General features: G+C 40.5%; 1 protein-coding gene across 2 annotated transcripts in view; it reads left to right on the forward strand.

The window, feature by feature from the left end:
• The first annotated feature begins 1,197 nt into the window (after positions 1–1,197).
• Positions 1,198–19,533, forward strand: part of TTC28 (tetratricopeptide repeat domain 28) — a 319,835-nt gene continuing 301,499 nt past the window's right edge. For both annotated transcript variants that reach the window (XM_084868121.1, XM_084868122.1), the window contains exons 1-2: positions 1,198–1,422; positions 11,913–12,191. In XM_084868121.1, the coding sequence (XP_084724247.1) occupies positions 1,327–1,422; positions 11,913–12,191 (375 nt within the window). In that variant the 5' untranslated portion in view covers positions 1,198–1,326. The remainder of the gene's footprint in view (positions 1,423–11,912; positions 12,192–19,533) is intronic.

The following is a 19,533-nucleotide window of genomic DNA, read 5'->3' on the forward strand; positions in this document are numbered from 1 at the left end:
CGGACCTTCCAGCTCTCAGGTGGCGTTCACCCCTCGCAGCTAATTCTACCCCAGGCCTTTTCATTGAGCTTTTAGACGCTTGGAAGGACGGGGCGGAGCTACCCAGGGGAGCGTGGAGAGCCTGGCGTGTGCCAGGCCTGTGCTCAGGAGCACACACGCATCATCTTCTGGAAGCTCGGGTCAACTTGGCGAGATAGGACTGCCACTCCCCTCTTCGCAGGTTTAGAAATCAAGGCTCTTCGAAACCGGTTTGGCTCGGTGGAGAGAGTGTCGGCCTCCGGATTGAAAGGTCCCAGGTTCGATTCCGGTTAAGGGCATGTACCTTGGTTGCGGGGACATCTCCAGTGGGGGGTGTGCAGGAGGCAGCTGATCTATATCTCTCTCTCATCGATGTTTCTAACTCTCCCTCTACCTTCGTCTCCAAAAAAATTAATAAAATATATTAAAAAAAAATCAAGGCTCTCTGGTTCAGTCAAGTGTCCTATTCCAGTTCCCCAGTCTGTAACAGGTGGAGGCAATACTGGAACCCAGGTCTCCCTTCTCCAGAGCCCATGGTTTTTAGCCGGTAAACAAACAAACCTACTTGAGAGGTCTTGACATCTGATTATACCACCTGGCACCTCTTAGGCCCGGTGTTGACACTTCTATCTCGATTATTTCTTGAGTCCTCCCATCATGCCTTCGTTGTCGGACCTTCCTCATCAAGGAGAAACAGACCCGGATTCCTGACCTTATTCATCACGCGAAGGTGAGTGGAGATGCGGGACTGTCACTCAGGGTCTCCATGGAGCCTGGCCCCCCCCAGACACCAGGGCTTTCCCTGTGCCGCTTGCTCATCGTGCACGTGCTTGCACCTTTCCACTCCGGGGATCTCAGCAGAGACATCCTTTGTCCGGCCCTTCGTGGGGGACCAGACCCTCGCCCCAAGTTCTGTGCACCGGGGGCAGCAAAGAGAGCAGTGCCTGCAAGGAGTCTGGGCATCCGGCCTGGGGTGGTCCGCTGTGCGGCAGGCGGCGGCGCTGAACTCAGAACAGCCGGCCGGGTGCGGAGGGGGTGGGCGCGGCGCCGGGAACAGCGGGCCGGCTCCGGGGCGCGAGGCGGGGCTCGCGGGGAGGGGGGCGCGGCGCGTGCGCGGCGGCGGCGGCGGCGGCGGCGGTGGGCTTCGCGGCGGCGCGCGTGCGCGTGCGCGGGGAGGGGGCTGGCGGGGGCCCGCCGCGGCGGCGGCGCGCGGCACGGCGGGAACATGGCGCGCGGAGCCGGCGCGCGCTCCTAGCTGGCGGGACCGTTAGCTCGAGGCGGGCGGACGCGGCCCGGGCCCCCGCGGGGATGGAGCAGTCGCCGCCGCCGGCGCTCGAGCCAACCCCGGGGCCGACCCCGGCGCGGGGCCGGAGGCGGCGGGAGCCGGAGTCGCCGCCGGCGCCGGTGAGTGCGTGAGGGGCGCGGGCCGGAGACTTTCTTTGTGAAAACTCCGTCGGTGGGAGCCCGGCCGGGCCTCGGCGGCTGACGAGCGCCCGCGGGGCGGAACCCGGCCCCCCCGGACGGGTTCGATCCCCGCCTGGCACCCTCGGGCGGCGGGGACCGGCCTGTCGCCCGTCCGCCTCAGTTTTCGCGGGAGTCCGTGCGCGCGCGCCGGGGGCCGGGGGAGCGCGGTATACAGTCGGCGCCTAATGCGCGCGGCGGCGTCCCCGCCTTCCCCCCGCGCTTTTGGGGGCGGCGGGCCCCCAAACGCAGCCCGCCCATCGGGGAGGCGGGCGGCAGCCGCCGGGAGACAGGTGTCGGCGCAGTCGCGGGAGGCTCAGGTGCAGGCAGCCCCGGGGGGCGGGGAGGGGGTCCCGGGAAGGAACAAGCCTGTCGGTGGCTTAGGACACAGCGGTTCGGGGATGCTTCCCTTCCGCCCCCGCTTCGTGGTGTGTTCGGGGCATCGGTCTGGGCGAAGGATGCTCGGTGACATTGACTTTGGAGGTGTGGCATCTTGCTGGATGGGGCGGGATGGCCCCAGCCTTGGGTTCTCCAACACAGCGGGGGGTATCGGAGCCATTGATGAAAATACAAGACTCAGCCCAGGCCCGAGGTCTCTCCAAGGCGGAGGAGCAGCTTTTGACTTTTAAACAAGCTGCCAAGTTGTCCTCATCGGGCTCCTTTGACAAGCACTGGCTTCCTGTGAGCAGAGACACCTGTTCTGCTGAGGGGTCACCGTGGTGGCATCCCCGTACCAGGTGCAGTGCCTGGCACCTGGGAGATGCTCAGTAAATGCTTGTAGCAAGACTAAAAGGACTTAGGGCGTTTCCAAAAATAGTTTCTTGAGACATGTTGAGGTTAATGGCTGTCAAGGTTACTGTATAATGTGACTTTTATCAGGTACAGACATAACTTTTGGGACTGTTTATAACGCCTTGTTTTAAATAGGTTGTAAGCAAAGCAGGGCATACATATAAGCCATCAACTATGAGGACCTTGGCTAGGTTAACACTAATTTTGAAATAGAATTCTGAATAACAGTAATAATAAAAAGCATGGTTCTTTCTCTCCATCACTTGGGAACACTAGGCTTGTAAGGATTTTGTTTTCTTCGAGGCAGGTAAACATTTACATTTTCATCAAAGCAAATCTGAATGACTGTTTATTCAGAACAGTTGGAAATTTGCTTAAACCTCGGAGTATTTGTCCTCTGGATGTGATATTTTGAAACAGAGACTTATGTTTTAGTTCAGAGTCGGTGCTAAAATAGAATTGTTTGAGTGAAAGTGATTTGATGTTTCAGGGGCTGTTTTTTTCATGTTTTTAACATTTCAGTAGTTGATTTCATTTCATTAGTTTATTTTTGTTCACTGACAAACTATGAATGTATAGGATGACAAGACTTTAGGAGTTGAGATTGCATCCGAATAGCATTGAGAATTAGGTGCTTTATTTTCTCAGTGTGGCATTTTTGTAGTTCCTTTGGATGTTATTTTTCAATTTTTAAAATTGAGTTATAATTGAAGATAACATTAGTTTCAGGTGTACAGCATAATCATTTGATGGTTATATATATTATAGAAAGATTACCACAGTAAGTCTAGTAAACGTCACCACACATAGTTACATATTTTTTTCCTGTGTTGAGAACTTTTAAGATATACTCTCTTAACTACCTTATATATAATACAGTTACCATGTGGTACATCACATTCCCATCACTGACTTTAAAAAAAAAAAGTGTCTTTAAAAAACTTAGCTTTCTTGAGATGTAATTCACTTACAATAAGATTAATCTCCTACTGTACAATTCCTGGTTTCTGGAACACTCACTATGTGTCCAACATCACCATTATCTACTTCCAGAGCGTTTTCTTCACCCCACAAGGAAATCTGTGCCCATTCACATTCCTTGCCTTTCTCTCAGCCTCTGGCAATAACTAACCTACTTTCTGTCTCTGAATTTAACTATTGTGGGATTTTACATAATGTAACTTACAATATGTTTCTTTTGTGACGGGCTTCTTTTACTCAACATAGTGTTTGTTTTTTTTTGAGGCTGTGTAACGTATCATCACCCTATTCCTTTAAAAAAAATATTTTATTGATTTTTTACAGAGAGGAAGAGAGAGGGATAGAGAGTTAGAAACATCGATCAGCTGCCTCTTGCACACTCCCTACTGGGGATGTACCCACAACCAAGGTACATGCCCTTGACCGGAATCGAACCCAGGATCTTTCAGTCCGCAGGCCGACGCTGTATCCACTGAGTCAAACCGGTTTCGGCTCACCCTATTGCTTTTTATTGCTGAATAATATTTCGTTAAAAGGATATACCATATTTTGTTTATCTATTCATCTGTTGATAGACATGTGAACTTTTTCTACTTTTTGGTTACACTTGCCTTTTGGTATCTGGGGTCGGGGGAAGAGGGGGTGTTCCAGAACCACCCCCAGATAACAAGATCCCAGGATGCTCCAGTCCCTTATATAAAGTGATGTAGTATTTACAGATAACTTATGCACATCCTCTGTATGCATTAAATCATCTCTAGATTACTTATAATGCCTAACACAATGTAAATGCTGTATGAATAATTGTTATACTGTGCTGTTTAGGAAATAATGATAAGAAAAATACAGTCTGTGTATGTTCAGAGGCAAGCATCCTAGGATTAACCACCTGGTACACATTAGCAACAATGTAACTGTTTTATCTGAACACTTTCGATCCCGGATGTGGAACCTGTGGATACAGAGGGCCTACTGTATTATGAATAACGCTGCTATAAACATTTATGTACAAGTTTTAGTGGGGACATATGTTTTAATTTCTCCTGGGTATATCCCGATTGGTGGGTCACATGATAACTCTTTTAACCATTTGAGGAGCTGACAGACTTTATTTTTTTAAGGCTCTGCATCATTTTACATTCCCGCTAGGAACGTGTGAGGGTTTCAATTTCTTTACATTCTTGCCAATACTTGTTATTTTCTGTCTTTTTACCTGTAGCTGACCTACCCTGTTTCCCAGAAAATAAGACAGTGTCTTATATTAATTTTTTCTCCCAAAGTTGCGCTAGGTCTTATTTTCAGGGGATGTCTTATCTTTCCATGTGCTAGGTCTTATTTTCGGAGGCTGTCTTATTTTCGGGGAAACACGGTAGTAGGTGTAAAATGGCATCTCATTGCAACTTTGACTCGCATTTCCCTGCTGACTGATGATGCTAGGCATAATTCTTTGTGCTTATTGGCCTCTTTCATATTTCTTTGGAGAAATGTCTGTTCAAATCCCTGTCCATTTCGGGGGGCTGGAAGTTCTTTTTAAAAAAATCCTTACCTGAGGATGTTGGAGAGTGGAAGAGAGAGGGAAAGACAGAAACATCATTGTGAGAGAGAGACATTGATTGGTTGCCTCCTTCATCTGGTGAGGAGCCTGCACCTGAGGTACGTGCCCTTGACCGGAATCAAACCCAGGACCCTTTGCTCTGAAGGCCAACACTCTATCCACTGAGCCAGACCAACTAGGGTGGTGATGGTGGGGAGAGTCCATTAAAAAACACACACACATATTTTTATTGATTTCAGAGAGGGAGGGAGGGAGGAAGGGAGAGAGAGAAAGAAAGGGGAACATCAGTGATAAGAATCATTGATTGGCTGCCTCCTGTACACCTCCTATCCTCCTATTGGGGATCAAGCCTGAAACCTGGGCATGTGACCTTGACCGGAATTGAACCCGGGACCCTTCAGTCCACAGGCTGACCCTCTATCCACTGAGCCAAATCGGCTAGGGCAAAGGAGTCCATTTTTTAAATTGAGTTACTTGTCTTTTTTATTATTGAGTTGTAGGAATTTAAAAATTATTCTGGATGCTAACTCCTAATCATATATAAGATTGCAAATGTTTTCTCCCATTTTGTAGGTTGTCTTTTTACTTTTTTTTTTTTTTTTTGTGTGTGTGTGAGACAGGCTGTGTTTTCTCCTGGGAGGGTCCTGGGAGAGCCGGGCTGCCCTGAGACCGAGCCCCCCTGCCCCTGCCCTGCCCCTGCCCCTGCCCCTGCCCCTGCCCCTGCCCTGCCCCTACCCCTGCCATGCCCCTACCCCTGCCATGCCCCTGCCTGCTGCCCAGAGGCCAGGAGGGCTGGATCCCAAGGCAGGAGCGGCCAGGGGGTCCTCCCAGCAGGAGCATCTGTCCTCTCCCCGTCTTTTTACTTTTTTGATAATGTTCTTTGTTGCAAAAGAAATTTTGCCATGAAGTCCATTTATCTATTTTTTCTTTTTCTTTAAAAAAAATATTTTCTTACAGAGAGGAAGGGAGAAGGATAGAGAGCCAGAAACATTGATGAGAGAGAAACATCAACCAGCTGCCTCTTGCATCCCCCCCCCCCCCCCCCCCCCCCCCGCCCCACTGGGGATGTGCCCACAACCAATGTATATGCCCTTGAGCGGAATCGAACCCGGGACCTCTCAGTCCGCAGGCTGGTTTCAGCTATTTTTTCTTCTGTTCCTTATGCTTTTGGTGTCAAATCTTAGAATTGATAGTCAAATCCAAGATCACGAAGGTTTACTCCTGTGCTCCCTTCTAAGAGTTTTAACTTCTAGCCATTATGCTTAGGTTGTTGACCCACTTTGAGTTAATTTTTGTGTAAGGTAGTGGTCCAGATTCATTCTTTTGCACATGGTAATCCAGTTGTCCCAGCACTATGATATTGAAAAAAAGAAATTTCTCACTGAATGGTCTTTGCACCCTTATTGAAAATCAACTGTCTATATATTCCGTTTATTTCTGGACTCTTCATTTTATTCTCTATTCATTCTCATGCCAGCTCTATAATATTTGGTTATAATAGCTTTTTAATAGATTTTGAAATTAATTAAGTTCATTAATTTTGTTCTTTTTCAAGACTCTTTTGGCATTTCTGAGTCCCTGGGTTTTAAGACCAATTTATCAATTTCTGCCAAAAAACACTTGGGATTTTTATAGTCATTGTTTAATCTGTCCTTTAGAAAAATTATTGATGAGAGAGAGATTGAGAGAGAGAGAAACATCAATTTTTATTGTTCTACCCATTCATGCATTCATTGGTTGACTCTTTTGTGTGCCCTGACTGGGAATCGAACCTTGGTCCATAAGGACGATGCTCCAACTAACTGAGATACCCAGCCAGTGCCTAATCTTTCTGATATTTTGCAGTTTTCTAGTCCCAACTGTTGCACTTTTTTTTGCACTTCTTTTTTTTTTAAAAAAAATATATTTTATTGATTTTGTACAGAGAGGAAGGGATAGAGATAGAGAGTTAGAAACATCGATGAGAGTCATTGATCAGCTGCCTCTTGCACGCCCCCTACTGGGGATATGCCCGCAACCAAGGTCCATGGCCTTGACCGGAATCGAACCCGGGACCCTTCAGTCCCCAAGCCGACGCTCTATCCATTGAGCCAAACCGGTTTCGGCTGCACTTCTTTCAAAAGTTTATTTCTAAGTATTTTATTGTTTGATGCTGTTGTACATAGACTTTAAAAATTTTTTTTATTTTGTATTGTTAATTTTTCATCACTAGTTCATTGCTAGTGTATAAAAGAAATACAATTTAGTTTGGGATATATCTTTTAACTTCATCATTTGATGGTAGACTGATCCAATTTTCTTTTTCAGATCTTTCCCTCAAATATTGAGGAATGGTCTTTGAAAGCTTAAGCATGGATGCAGATTTAGATTCACATCTCCAAGTTTGGCTCTGCTTCTTACTAGTTTATGTGTTTTTGACCAATTTTAACTGTTATACATCTTAGTGTTCTCATATATGTAATGAGATAGTAATACCTATCCCAAATAAAAAAGAATGTAAGTAGGTATTCAGAGCAATGCCTTGCATGTGGTAGGGATTTGATATTTGTTGTTTATCTTTTTGAGTTAATGAGCTGCATTTAAAAGCATGCCAAAAAACAAAAAAACAAACAAAGCACCAAACCAAAACAAAAATAACCAAAAAAACCATCCATAAAACAAACCTGAAAACCACAGACCCACTCATACATAAAAAATCCCCAAAAACCACAAAGAAAAAAACCACAAACAAAAACCTCAAACCTCTTCCTGTCCCTATCACTTTTCCTAGTGCTTGAGGAATAATGAAAAACGTTTCGCACCACACTGTTGCATTGTAAAAGCTTGCTACATTGAAGCTGCTTATAGGGTGTTTGACAATGTATTTGTAATTATTAAAAATAGTAAGTATAACTCAAAACTGTTTGTTTTTATACCAAAATTCTTATATACTGTCCTGTTCTTTCATTGCTTATTTCTTCTAAAAGCAGAAGCAATATGTTTTAAAATAAAAATTGATGATTACGCCAAACTGGTTTGGCTCAGTGGATAGAGCGTCAGTTTGTGGACTGTAAGGTCCCAGGTTCAATTCCGGTCAAGGGCATGTACATTGGTTGCGGGCATATCCCCAGTAGGGGGTGTGCAGGAGGCAGCTGATCAATGTTTCTCGCTCATCAATGTTTCTAGCTCTGTAACCCTCTCCCTTCCTCTCTGTAAAAAATCAATAAAATATATTAAAAAAATTTATGATTACCGTTGTTTCTTTTGGATGATTGCTACTAAAAAAAAAAAAAAAAAGCTGTTAGAGACAAAGGTTGATGTTGAACTTAAACTTAATAGTGTTTTTGTGGATAGAGTAGATTGCTATTTTGCATGGGAAGAAATTAGAGATACAATTTAACCCAAATATGAACGTATGTATTGTGTTCATTGAATGTGTGGTCACTATGAATCAAAGAAAATAATTATTTACATTAGAAATACTATTTCCCAAATCACAACTATAATTAAATTTATACTGTAAGTGGGGAAAAAAAGTATAACCTCTAAAACCACAAATTGGTAACTCACAGAAATTTCTTTCTTTTAAAAAAAATATATATATTTTATTGATTTTGTACAGAGAGGAAGGGAGAGAGCTAGAGAGCTAGAAACATCGATGAGAGAGAGTCATCGATCAGCTGCCCCTTACACACCCCCTACTGGGGATATGCCCACAACCAAGGTCCATGGCCTTGACCGGAATCGAACCCGGGTCCCTTCAGTCCCCAAGCCGACGCTCTATCCATTGAGCCAAACCGGTTTCGGCAATAAGAAACTTTAAAATCAAAGTTCATCTTTATTTTAACAAAACTCTCTTTTATGATCATGAAAGGTGAATGTGTGTATTGTATAAATTTAGAAAATATGAGACAAGCAGGAATAAAACCAAACCCCATAATCTTACTCATACAGTGATTACTACTTTCAATATTTTACACATTTTCCCCCTGGAACTTTTTCTGTGCATCTTTCTAACAATGGATAGACACATTCACAGAAATACATGTAGGCATTTTAACTCAAATAAGATAAAACTGCACAACATGTCTTTAATTTTTATTTTATTTGAAATAATTTTGATTTAGATAAAATTTACATACCATAAGATTTACCCTTAAAAAATATATATATATATATATATATATTTAATATATTTTATTGGTTTTTTACAGAGAGGAAGGGAGAGAGATAGAGAGCTAGAAATGTCGATGAGAGAGAAACATCGACCAGCTGCCTCTTGCACACCCCCTACCGGGGATGTGCCCGCAACCAATGTACATGCCCTTGACCGGAATCGAACCTGGGACCTTTCAGTCCGCAGGCCGACGCTCTACCACTGAGCCAAACCGGTTTTGGCACCCTTAAAAAATATTTTTATTGATTTCAGAGAGGAAGGGAGAGGGAGAGAGAGAAACATCAGTGATGAGAGAGAATCATTGATTGGCTGCCTCCTGCATGCTCCCTACTGGGGATCTAGCCCCCAACTGAGCATGTGCCCTTGACCAGAATCAAACCTGGACCCTTCAGTCACTAGGCCGATGCTCTATCCACAGAGCTAAACCTGTTAGGGCTAACATTTACCAATTTTAAAGTGTGTAGTTTTCTGACTTGAGAAAAGTATATACAGTTATTTTATTACCACCAAAGTCAGTAGAAGTAATAGAAAGTTGTTCCTTTTTTGCCCTGGGTGGTTAAGCTCAGTGAATAGAGCATCCGCCTATGGACCAAAGGGTCCCAGGTTTGATTCTGGCAAGGGCATATACCTCAGTTGCAGGCTCCTCGCTGCCCTGGCCATGGCCACAGTGCTTGCAGGAGGCAACCAATCAATGTGTTTCTCTGACCTCAGTATTTCTCTCTTTCCCTCTCTCACTCTTTCTAAAAATCAATGGAAAAATATCCTCGTTGAGGATTAAAACAAAAACAAAAAAACGATGAAAGTGAGAGGAGGAGTTAAACTATAATCCTGTTTTAAGTCTCATAGAACACTTGTCTGGTTATCAAGGATCATTTTTGCCAAACATGACTCCTACATAGGATTAAAATGTAGGCTTTGTAAAAGTATTGGTGACCGTGAAGTTCAGAATTCGGTATTCTGTGCTTTGACCTAGATTTCACTCTCTGACCAATGTATTCACAACACAGAGTATTATATTTTCACTAATTTTGAATTTCTAGGTTCCTGCTGGATTGAGTGTGTTTTGCTGTATCATCCCTTTCTTCTAATTATCTCATGATAGGCTTCTTTTGATCATATTTATTTCAATAAAAGATAGTTTCTTTCCCCTTCACTTTGGGGCTATTGGGAAAAACTGTAAAATACTTGAAACGGACTTGGAAAAAGATTACTGAGTATCTTCAATGGGAAACTAGTCTGTCTGGAGTGCAGGGTACCTTTCTGGGTTATCTGAGTCTATGAAGTTTGTACCTTTCATTGTCTTTGCACTGCTTTATAGCCCTGATTGTCCTGACATCTAGGATACGATATCCCGGTAAGCGGAGGAAAATGGTTGTCTGTGTGAGAGATTAGCTCTGCCTTTCTTTCTCCTCTCGGTCGAATTTGTTCTTTTTAATGCAAATATCTCTGTGAGGTGTCTGTTGCTTTTGTACAGGGTGGTGTGCTACATGTTAGATCTGCCCTCCTTTGAATTGAGGGACTGGACTTAATTTTACAGAAAGACATGGGGAAGAAAATTACACTTTTTTGTTTTAATTTCAGTTCGGGCAAGCCTGCTTAGACATGCAAACTGTCTCTCTTGATACCGCTGTCTTAAGTTTCTTCCGTTAGGACTCTAATGCAGTTCATAATTTTCATGTTTTAAAAATGAATAACATTTGACTGAGTCACTCCCTTCGGTTTTAAGGTCACTGCTATAAAGTCATAGAACACTTAGTGAATTGGAAAAGTCAACATCAAAATAAGGTCTTAAGTTGCCAAGATATAATTTCTAGCAGCTATTTTTTTTCTTTTTAGTGATCTCCAAAAACTGGTGTTTCTCTTTGAAATTCCATGGTAGTAGCCAAATTACAGTTATCAAATTTGCCAATTTAAAAAGATTCATTGGTACATTAAAATTTTATTTTTATGTTAAAACATATGCTCATTTCCTAATATTTGGAGAAAAGAAATTTTTAAGAAAAATAATCCATAATCTTATATTCAAAGATAACTTAGCATTGTTAATACTTTGATCTTGTTTCTTTCATTATTTTCCTAAGTGCAACCATCTTTTTTTATTTTTATTTTTTAAATATATTTTTATTGATTTCAGAGAGGAAGGGAGAGGGAAAAAGAGATGGAAACATCAATGATGAGAGAGAATCATTGACCAGCTGCCTCCTGAAGCCCCCCTTACTGGGCATTGAGCCCACAACTTGGGCATGTATGTGCCTTTAATTAGAATTGAACCGGGGACCCTTTAGTCCGAAGGGGGACCCTTCTATCCACTGAGCCAAACCAGCTAGGGGTAGGTTTATATTTTTATCTTTCCCTTAGTATAACTTTATGTAAGTATGTATGTATGTATGTATGTTAATCCTCACCTGAGTATATTTTTTCCATTGCCTTTTAGGGAGGGAGGGATGGAGGAAGGGTGGAGGTATGGGGGGGGGGGGGAGAGGAAGAGAGAGAGAGAGAGAGAGAGAGAGAGAGAGAGAGAGATTGATTGCCTTCCACACATGCCCCAAATGGCCAAAGATCAAACCTCTAATCTAGGTATGTGCCTTTTACCTGGAATGGAACTCATGACTCTTTGGTGCTCTGGCTAAGCTCTAACCATGAAGCAACACCAGCTTGGGCTCTTTAGTATAACTTTAAATTGCCAAGGAAAAACTTGAGTACTCTTTTACTCATTCATTCTCTCTATCAAAAAATATATACATACCGTATGTAAGTATATACACACACACACACACACATTCAAGGCACTATGCTGGCTGCTGCTTGTAAAGCTTACTGTCTTTCAGGGCACAAAAGTTAACTGTAATATAGATTAGAACATGGAGAATGCTTCTGTCTTCATGTTGTTCAGACAAGATACCCCCTGGATTATCAGAACTTAGTCTCACAAAGTTTCTTTCTTTGTAGATTCCTCTCTTTGGTGCTAAGACTATTGGCCAGAGAAGTCCTGACGGTCCAGTGCTGAGCAAAACGGAATTTGTTGAGAAAGTTCGTCAGAGTAACCAGGCGTGTCATGATGGAGATTTCCATACAGCTATTGTTTTATATAATGAAGCTCTGGCTGTTGACCCTCAGAATTGCATCTTATACAGCAATAGATCTGCAGCGTATATGAAAATCCAGCAGTATGACAAGGCCTTGGACGATGCGATCAAAGCTCGGCTTCTCAATCCCAAATGGCCTAAGGTAGAAATTTTATTTACCTTCATAGACTCTTCTGTCATTCCATGTGGCCAGTTGGCCTGAGATTCAAGACCTGTACAATTGGTTACATTTCCACCTTTATTTCTTGCTGCTCTGCTGAAAAACCTACTTTTGTTGGTGTAGTCCTGTGGTCGGCAAACTGTGGCTCGCGAACCACATGCGGCTCTTTGGCCCCTTGAGTGTGGCTCTTCCACAAAATACCACGGCCTGGGCGAGTCTATTTTGAAGAAGTGGCATTAGAAGAGGTTTAAGTTAAAAAAATTTGGCTCTCCAAAGAAATTTCAGTTGTTGTACTGGTGATATTTGGCTCTGTAAACTAATGAGTTTGCCGACCACTGGTCTAGTCTTTTCCTTTTTCGTCTTTTTATTTATGCCAACCTCTGTGCTTGAAATTTTCTCCTTTGCTCCCAATATTATTGGGCTAAGTAAGTCCAGTTCAACTCTTATTTGCCCCCCCTCCCTCCCCCCCCGCCTAATCCTTATGGAGGATATTTTTTCCATTGATTTTTTTCTTGTGAGAAGAATGGAAGGGAGGGAGAAGGAGGAGGAGGAGGAGGAGAGAGAAGACATCAGAGAGAGAGAGAGAGAGAGAGAGAGAGAGAGAGAGAGAGAGAATTGAGACACATACATTGATTGGCTGCCTCCTGAGCCTGAAACCTAGTTACGTGCCCATGTCTGGGAATCAAACCCAAGACCCTCAGTTGCACCGGCCAACGCTCTAACCACTGAGAAACAGCAGCCAGGGTCAACCTTAACCTTTTCCTGGAAGCTTTCCTGGAATGTTGAGCTATGAATATAATAAAACATTGCCTATTACTAATTTCACTTAATTATTTATATTGTTATATAAACATGTCAGTTGAATGTATCTGAGGCTTAAAATAGCTTGAAAATTCCTTGAAAGTTTGTCTTCTGTGAAGGCCTGTGCTGGGGGTGGGGGTTAGGGGGTGGGGGCAGGCTGGGAGAAGTCAATGGTATAATACTTTCAACAATAAAGAATTTTAAAAAATGATACTATACCATGAAAAAAAAGTTTGTCTTTTCTTATTTTATAGCCCCACCATTGCTGGCCACTTACAAAAAAAAAAATAAAAATCAAAATTAAAAAAAAATCAGTGTCTAAATCATGTGGGGAACCTTTTTCCTGCCAGGGATCATTTGGATATTTATAACATCATTTGAGGGCCATCCAAAATTATCAACTTAAAAATTAGACTACTGTATTTGGTCGACTAATTAATTAACTCAGCTCTAATGCCTTGGCTAGCATTTACACAGAAGTTTTTGAAGAAGAAGTTAGATTAAAAGGTGGCATAAAATTTTGATTAAAAGTCATAATTTTTCTTAATGATAAAATACTAAATTTAGGTTTAAATTCAATTTGAATAAATAATTTGTATTATCGGAGAAGCAGTGATTTGGTTTCTGGAAAGTACCGAGAAAGGGAAATATTTTCAGTGCAATTAACCCAAAGTACATGGATGAAGAATCCTTTATGAATCCATGTGACCATGCCTTAAGAGCTGCGAATTGAGTAAAATGCAACTTGCCTTTGGTTTTATTAATTTCCCAGCCCTTGTGCGCCCTCTTGTGTTTAACTTTTCGTTAAGACTATGCTACATTATATGGCTTTCAGTAGTTTGATGGGTTGGGTAAGTAGCTGTACATTTATTTTATTTTTGCAACTTTTGTGTTAATTTTAATGGTAAAAGGGCAGCTGTACATTTCTTAAGAGATTAAAAATTTTCAAGTATAATGATAAATATTATAAGGGGGAAGAATGTTAAGTGCTCCCCTGGTTCTGTTCCCTACATTTACTTTAACATATTCCACATCAAATTTTATTATATTTAAGTAATTGAGGTATATGTCCTTGAGCATAATTTTATGTGCAAAAAGACTAAAAAAATTTAATTATACTATCTTCTTTATGTGAAGGTTCTGTGAATGCTGTAAGCTATGTTGAGTTATCAAGCTAGTAAGTGCTTGGCACACTGTAGGCTTTCAGTAAATATTTGTTGAAAGAATTATTTCCAACTTGATATATTCTGAAAGAGAGTTTATTACTATGGCCCAAGGACACCTAGAGGACAAGTGATTTTTTTTTTATTTTTTTTATCTCTGAGTTAGTATTTAATTGAAGTAGGACCTTTATATGTAATAGTACTTAGAACTATTTTAAAATCTCAAATAACAATCTTCTAATTTTCATGAAATTAGCTTCTCATCTCCTCCTTTATCTGGACACTTTATGGACTGAATAACTTCTTAAAAAATATATACTTTATTGATTTTTTAAGAGAGGAAGGGAGAGGGAGAGAGAGTTGGAAACATCAATGAGAGGGAAACATTGATCAGCTGCCTCCTGCACACCCCCGGTTGGGTGTGTGCCTGCAACCAAGGTACATGCCCTTGACCGGAATCAAACCTAGGAACTTTCGGTCCGCAGGCAATGCTCTATCCACTGAGCCAAACCAGTTAGGGCTGGACTGAATTACTTTTGATTGATTTTGTGGATCCTTTAGAATCAGATCAATTTTTGTGCAGATTGTAAGTCATTGTGCCAAGATGATTATAGAAGCCTAGCAAATAGTGTCATAATGAAAGCATTTCTTTCAAATGGGGGAGGAATTAAAAAAGTGATTATAAAGAGCTCGTAACCAAAGGTTCAGATTTGAGAATGCTTTGCCTGCCTACTAGATAATAAAACCCTGTTACATTTGATTTGTATAGGCAACTATAGGCGAAATTATACAATTTGAAGATGGAGCTAAAGGACTTTATATGGCTTTTAAAATTATATTCTCACTGCTTACCTTTTAAAGATTGAGATGTAGAATTCTTCATATAAATCCCACATAGTTCTGTAACTAATGTCACAGAGAAGGAGCTTTGTTCTGGGTTTTAGCATTACTTTGTCCTCTGTGGAATCTTGCCTGTGCTTATCCCCTTGTAATTTTCATTGAAGAAGCATTTTACTGATAGTTTTGCAGTCCACCAAATCACTAATTCAAGGGGAAATTAATTTTGGAAAAAGTTACTTATCTAGTATGTTTTTCTAAAGATTTTCTGCACTGTATCACAAATAAATATACCCATAATCTGATCCCTTTTGTTCTTGTAATATGTAGCATGTAGATTTATATTTTGACCTCCTTTTAACTTTGATTTCACCATTAGCAGATTTAAGAGAATTCATTTTCTATGCACCAAATGTGTAGAGGATTTCTAATATCGCATCATATTCAGGAAACTATAAATTATTTGACAAATGTTTAGTAAATAGTAATTGTATGCAGGACTGTGTGGATTATTCCTTAGTTATAATACTACAGTTGTTTGGATTTATCTTTAGACAATTTACATATATATAGAAGTATTTGCAACTTTCAAATTGTGTTTACATTTATTATTTCACTTTTTCCCTTGTTTCTACCCTTTGAAGTCAGCATGGTAGGCATTTTTATGATGTCTTTTACAGATGAAGAAAACAGCTCTGGATGGTTTGTGACTCGACTAAATGAATTGGTGAATGTGGAAATTTCTTGTGAAATATAAAGGCTAAAATATGAGAATTTTATTATTAGGCTATTTTCAAAGTGATTCCAATATTCATTCTTTCTATGTACCATGTGTTTTTCCATAAAATAGGTCATGTCATATTGGCTAGTTGCTGTTCTGCTACTGAGCAGTAACCCTGTTTGTTTGTAATAATTTTGTTAGTATGCATGGTGGATTGGAAATAGGGTAGTGTGTACTATAATATAATTCTCTGTCATTTATTCTGTGTTTTTTATTACATATTGGAGGTAAGACTTGGCCCATTCTACTATCCACCTTTTGGTTAAGGATGAAATTATTTAAACACCCCCTCCCAAACTAACTAAAATACCAACTCAAAAGCATATATATATATATATATATATATATACACACACACACACACACACACACACACACACACATATATATATATACATATATATATTTATGTATAATTGTATATATGTACATCTATATATATAAAACACTAATATGCAAAGTGTCCCCTCAGAGTTCTACTGGGAGACCAGGAGTTTGATCACTTGTTATGACATGCACTGACCACCAGGGGGTGGCACAGAATGAAGGAAGGCCCCTGCCAGCAGCCAAAGGCCCAGATCGGCCCTGATCACTGGCCAGGCCAAGGGACCCTGCCTGTGCATGAATTTCATGCACCAGGCCTCTAATTGTGTGTGTGTGTGTGTGTGTGTGTGTGTGTGTATGTATGTATGTATATGTATATGTATAGTTTATAGGGACTGTGTAAAACCATATTATCTCTTAAAAAACAGGGTGTGACAGAAAAATATAATATTGTCTGTTAAAAAAGTGACAGGAAAAAAGTAGAATGGTAGCTCTTAGGAGCGGGGAGACGGGGGGTTCTTCTAGAGGTGTAGAGTTTCAGTTTTGCAGGATGTAAAAGTTCTGGAGAGCCATTGCAGAACAATGTAAATAAACTTAACACTACTGAAACTGTACACTTAAAATTAGCTGAGATGGAACTCTTACGGGTTTTAAAATCTGTTCTTAAATTTTTTGTTTTAAGCCCTTGACCAATGGGTCAGTTGGTTAGAGCATCGTTCTGATGTGCCAAGGTTGCAGGTTTGATCTCAGGTCAGGGCACATATAAAAAACAACAGTGAATGCATACACAAGTGGAACATCAAATTGATGCTTCTCTCCCTCCCCCCAAAAGCAATAAAAATTTAAAAATTAAAAATTTTTATTATAAAAAACATTAAAATGGTTGAGAATACAAAGTTTAATACATCAGATGTTCAGAAACCTGCTCCTAGAATGAGCAAATGATAATAGTTTCTCAATGATTATTTGTGGTGATTAACTGAGTCTTGGTATTATAGCTTGCTATTAGCTTGCAGGTGTCGGCAGCACCTGCACCATCTCAGGTGAAATATAAAACCTGCCCTTAAGCTTTAGGCTCTTGCTGTATTTTGTTCAGATAATATGGTGAGAAGTATTTTTACTTTTAAATCTGTCACTTTTTCCCCCCATTCTGGTCTCTCTGGTAATATGAAAAGATTTATTATATTTAATGACATTTCCATACTTTTACGTAGGAACCTCTTCTCCAGATGTCTTTCTGGCACTCATCATGAGCTGTATCGGGAGGTACCTTAGGCTTTGTGAAATTAATAAGTGATTAGCTTAAGGTCCTGGTATAGTCATATGTAATATATAGTGGTTTATGCAGGAGCTCTTCAGTTTCTTCCAATAATGACTGTCAGAATCTAATTATTCTAACTTCTATTAAAGTGTTAGTAGACATTTCTATTTTATATTTTAGTCTGAAGATTTAATTATAAAATAACTTCACTAAAAAGAATTTAATTAAAACAGAAAGGTTCCTAAACCAATAGCATAGTAATTTTCCTTTCTCAGTATTAATTTTCCTTTGAGTGCTACGTACTGTGTAAACGTAGCAATTTAAATCTGCAAATACTATGTAACCTTAAATAACTTTTATCTCACGTAGAATAAAATTCTTATCATGGTCCAAGAAAACCCTGATCTGGCCCATGCCTGCCTTTTTGAGTTCATCTTTTATCACTCACTCACTCACTCACTCACAGTACTCTACACAGTCATTTTTTTTTTTCTTTTCTCCTTTTCCTCAATTATTTGCTTTTCTTGTCCACTTTGGGCCTTTTGTATTTGCCCCCTAGAATTGTCTAATTGTCTTTTCCACATACAGTTATGGTGGGTTCTTTCTTGCATTCAAATATCAGCTTAAACATCACTGCCTAATCTAATGTTAGTACTTAACCATCTGTAGTCACATTGCCCTACTTGAATTTTGCCTGTGGCTTTTCTTTCCCCCTGATAGTTTTGTATTTTAGTGTTCTTTGTTGTTGTTGGTCATCTGCTTAGCCTCCTAGAAAGTATGCTCCATGAGAAGAGGGGGAGGATCTTTTAAAAAATATATATATTTTATTGATTTTTTACAGAGAGGAAGGGAGAGAGATAGAGAGTTAGAAATATCCATGAGAGGGAAACATTGATCAGCTGCCTTCTGCACACTCCCTACTGGGAATGTGCCTGCAACCAAGGTACATGCCTCTGACCGGGATCAAACCTGGAGTCCTTCATTCCGCAGCCTGATGCTCTATCCATTGAGCCAAGCTGGTCAGGTAGGTCATGGGGTATTTGAGATGAATTAATGTATTAATGCTTCCTATTTCACATGAAACCATTCTGAGGCACTTTGCTGATTAGTTACTGACTAGTTCTTGAATTTCTAATACTTCATGTAACCTTGCTGTTTACTTTCCTGTGAAAAGATGGTGGTTACATTGACCTCAAGAATGCTGTAAAGATTAATTATTTAATGTTGGCTAAGTGCTTTGACAATGCAAAATGCTATTTAGTCCTGATGTTCTTAATCATATTAACAACCATTTTCTATAATTAAGTTTTATTATATAATTTGTCCCTGATTATTCAGATAGAAACAAATTGACACTTTTAAAATACATTATTTAGGAAAGGCCTATTCTTAGTCCTTTTTGCATTTTTTGTAGAAAATAATATCTATTTTCTATCTACACCAGTGATTTTCAGAAGAGTAGTAATATACTATAACCCCCAGGGGGCAGTAGTATACAAAGAAGATTGTGTACTTGGGCTTATTAAACAGCAGTGCAAGTCTGTTAGTGCCTAGTGACTTGATTTGAGGTGCAGACACTCCCCTTCTTACTGATGAGATACTGAAGGTTTGAACAGATATTTTAACTTTCCTTTTCCCATAGAATTGTGTTCTCTTGCGTTTAAGAGTTTTTCTTCTTCAAAGAAAGGGTTCTGTCTATTTCAGATCTTGGAGTGAAATGATATTTAGGAATTATTATGTATGTATATAGGGGTCCCTCACGTTATATTGTATTGTGCTATCCTATGCTATGCTCTGTTGTTGATTTTTCTTCTAAAAGTAATGAATAGATTGGAAAATTAGTAAGTTGAATCTTATTTTACATTTATTTTGGCAATGATTTTTTTTAGAGAGCATGGAAGGGATGGGGAGAGACTTACAGAGAAATATCAATGTGAGAGAGAGACACATCGATTGGTTGCCTCTTGCACGCGCCCTGACCAGAGCAGGGGATTGAGCCTATAGCCAAGGTATGTGCCCTTTACCCAAATCGAACCCGAGACCCTTCAGTCTATGGGCCAACGTTTTAACCACTGAGCAAAACTGGCCAGGGCTTGGTTTATTTTAAATGGGTATGGAAGTTGTGCTAGCATTCTATTAATATACTTTAATTGAAAA

The sequence above is a fragment of the Pipistrellus hanaki genome, assembly GCF_964339955.1.
Source record: "Pipistrellus hanaki genome assembly, chromosome: 19".
Lineage (NCBI taxonomy): Eukaryota > Metazoa > Chordata > Mammalia > Chiroptera > Vespertilionidae > Pipistrellus > Pipistrellus hanaki.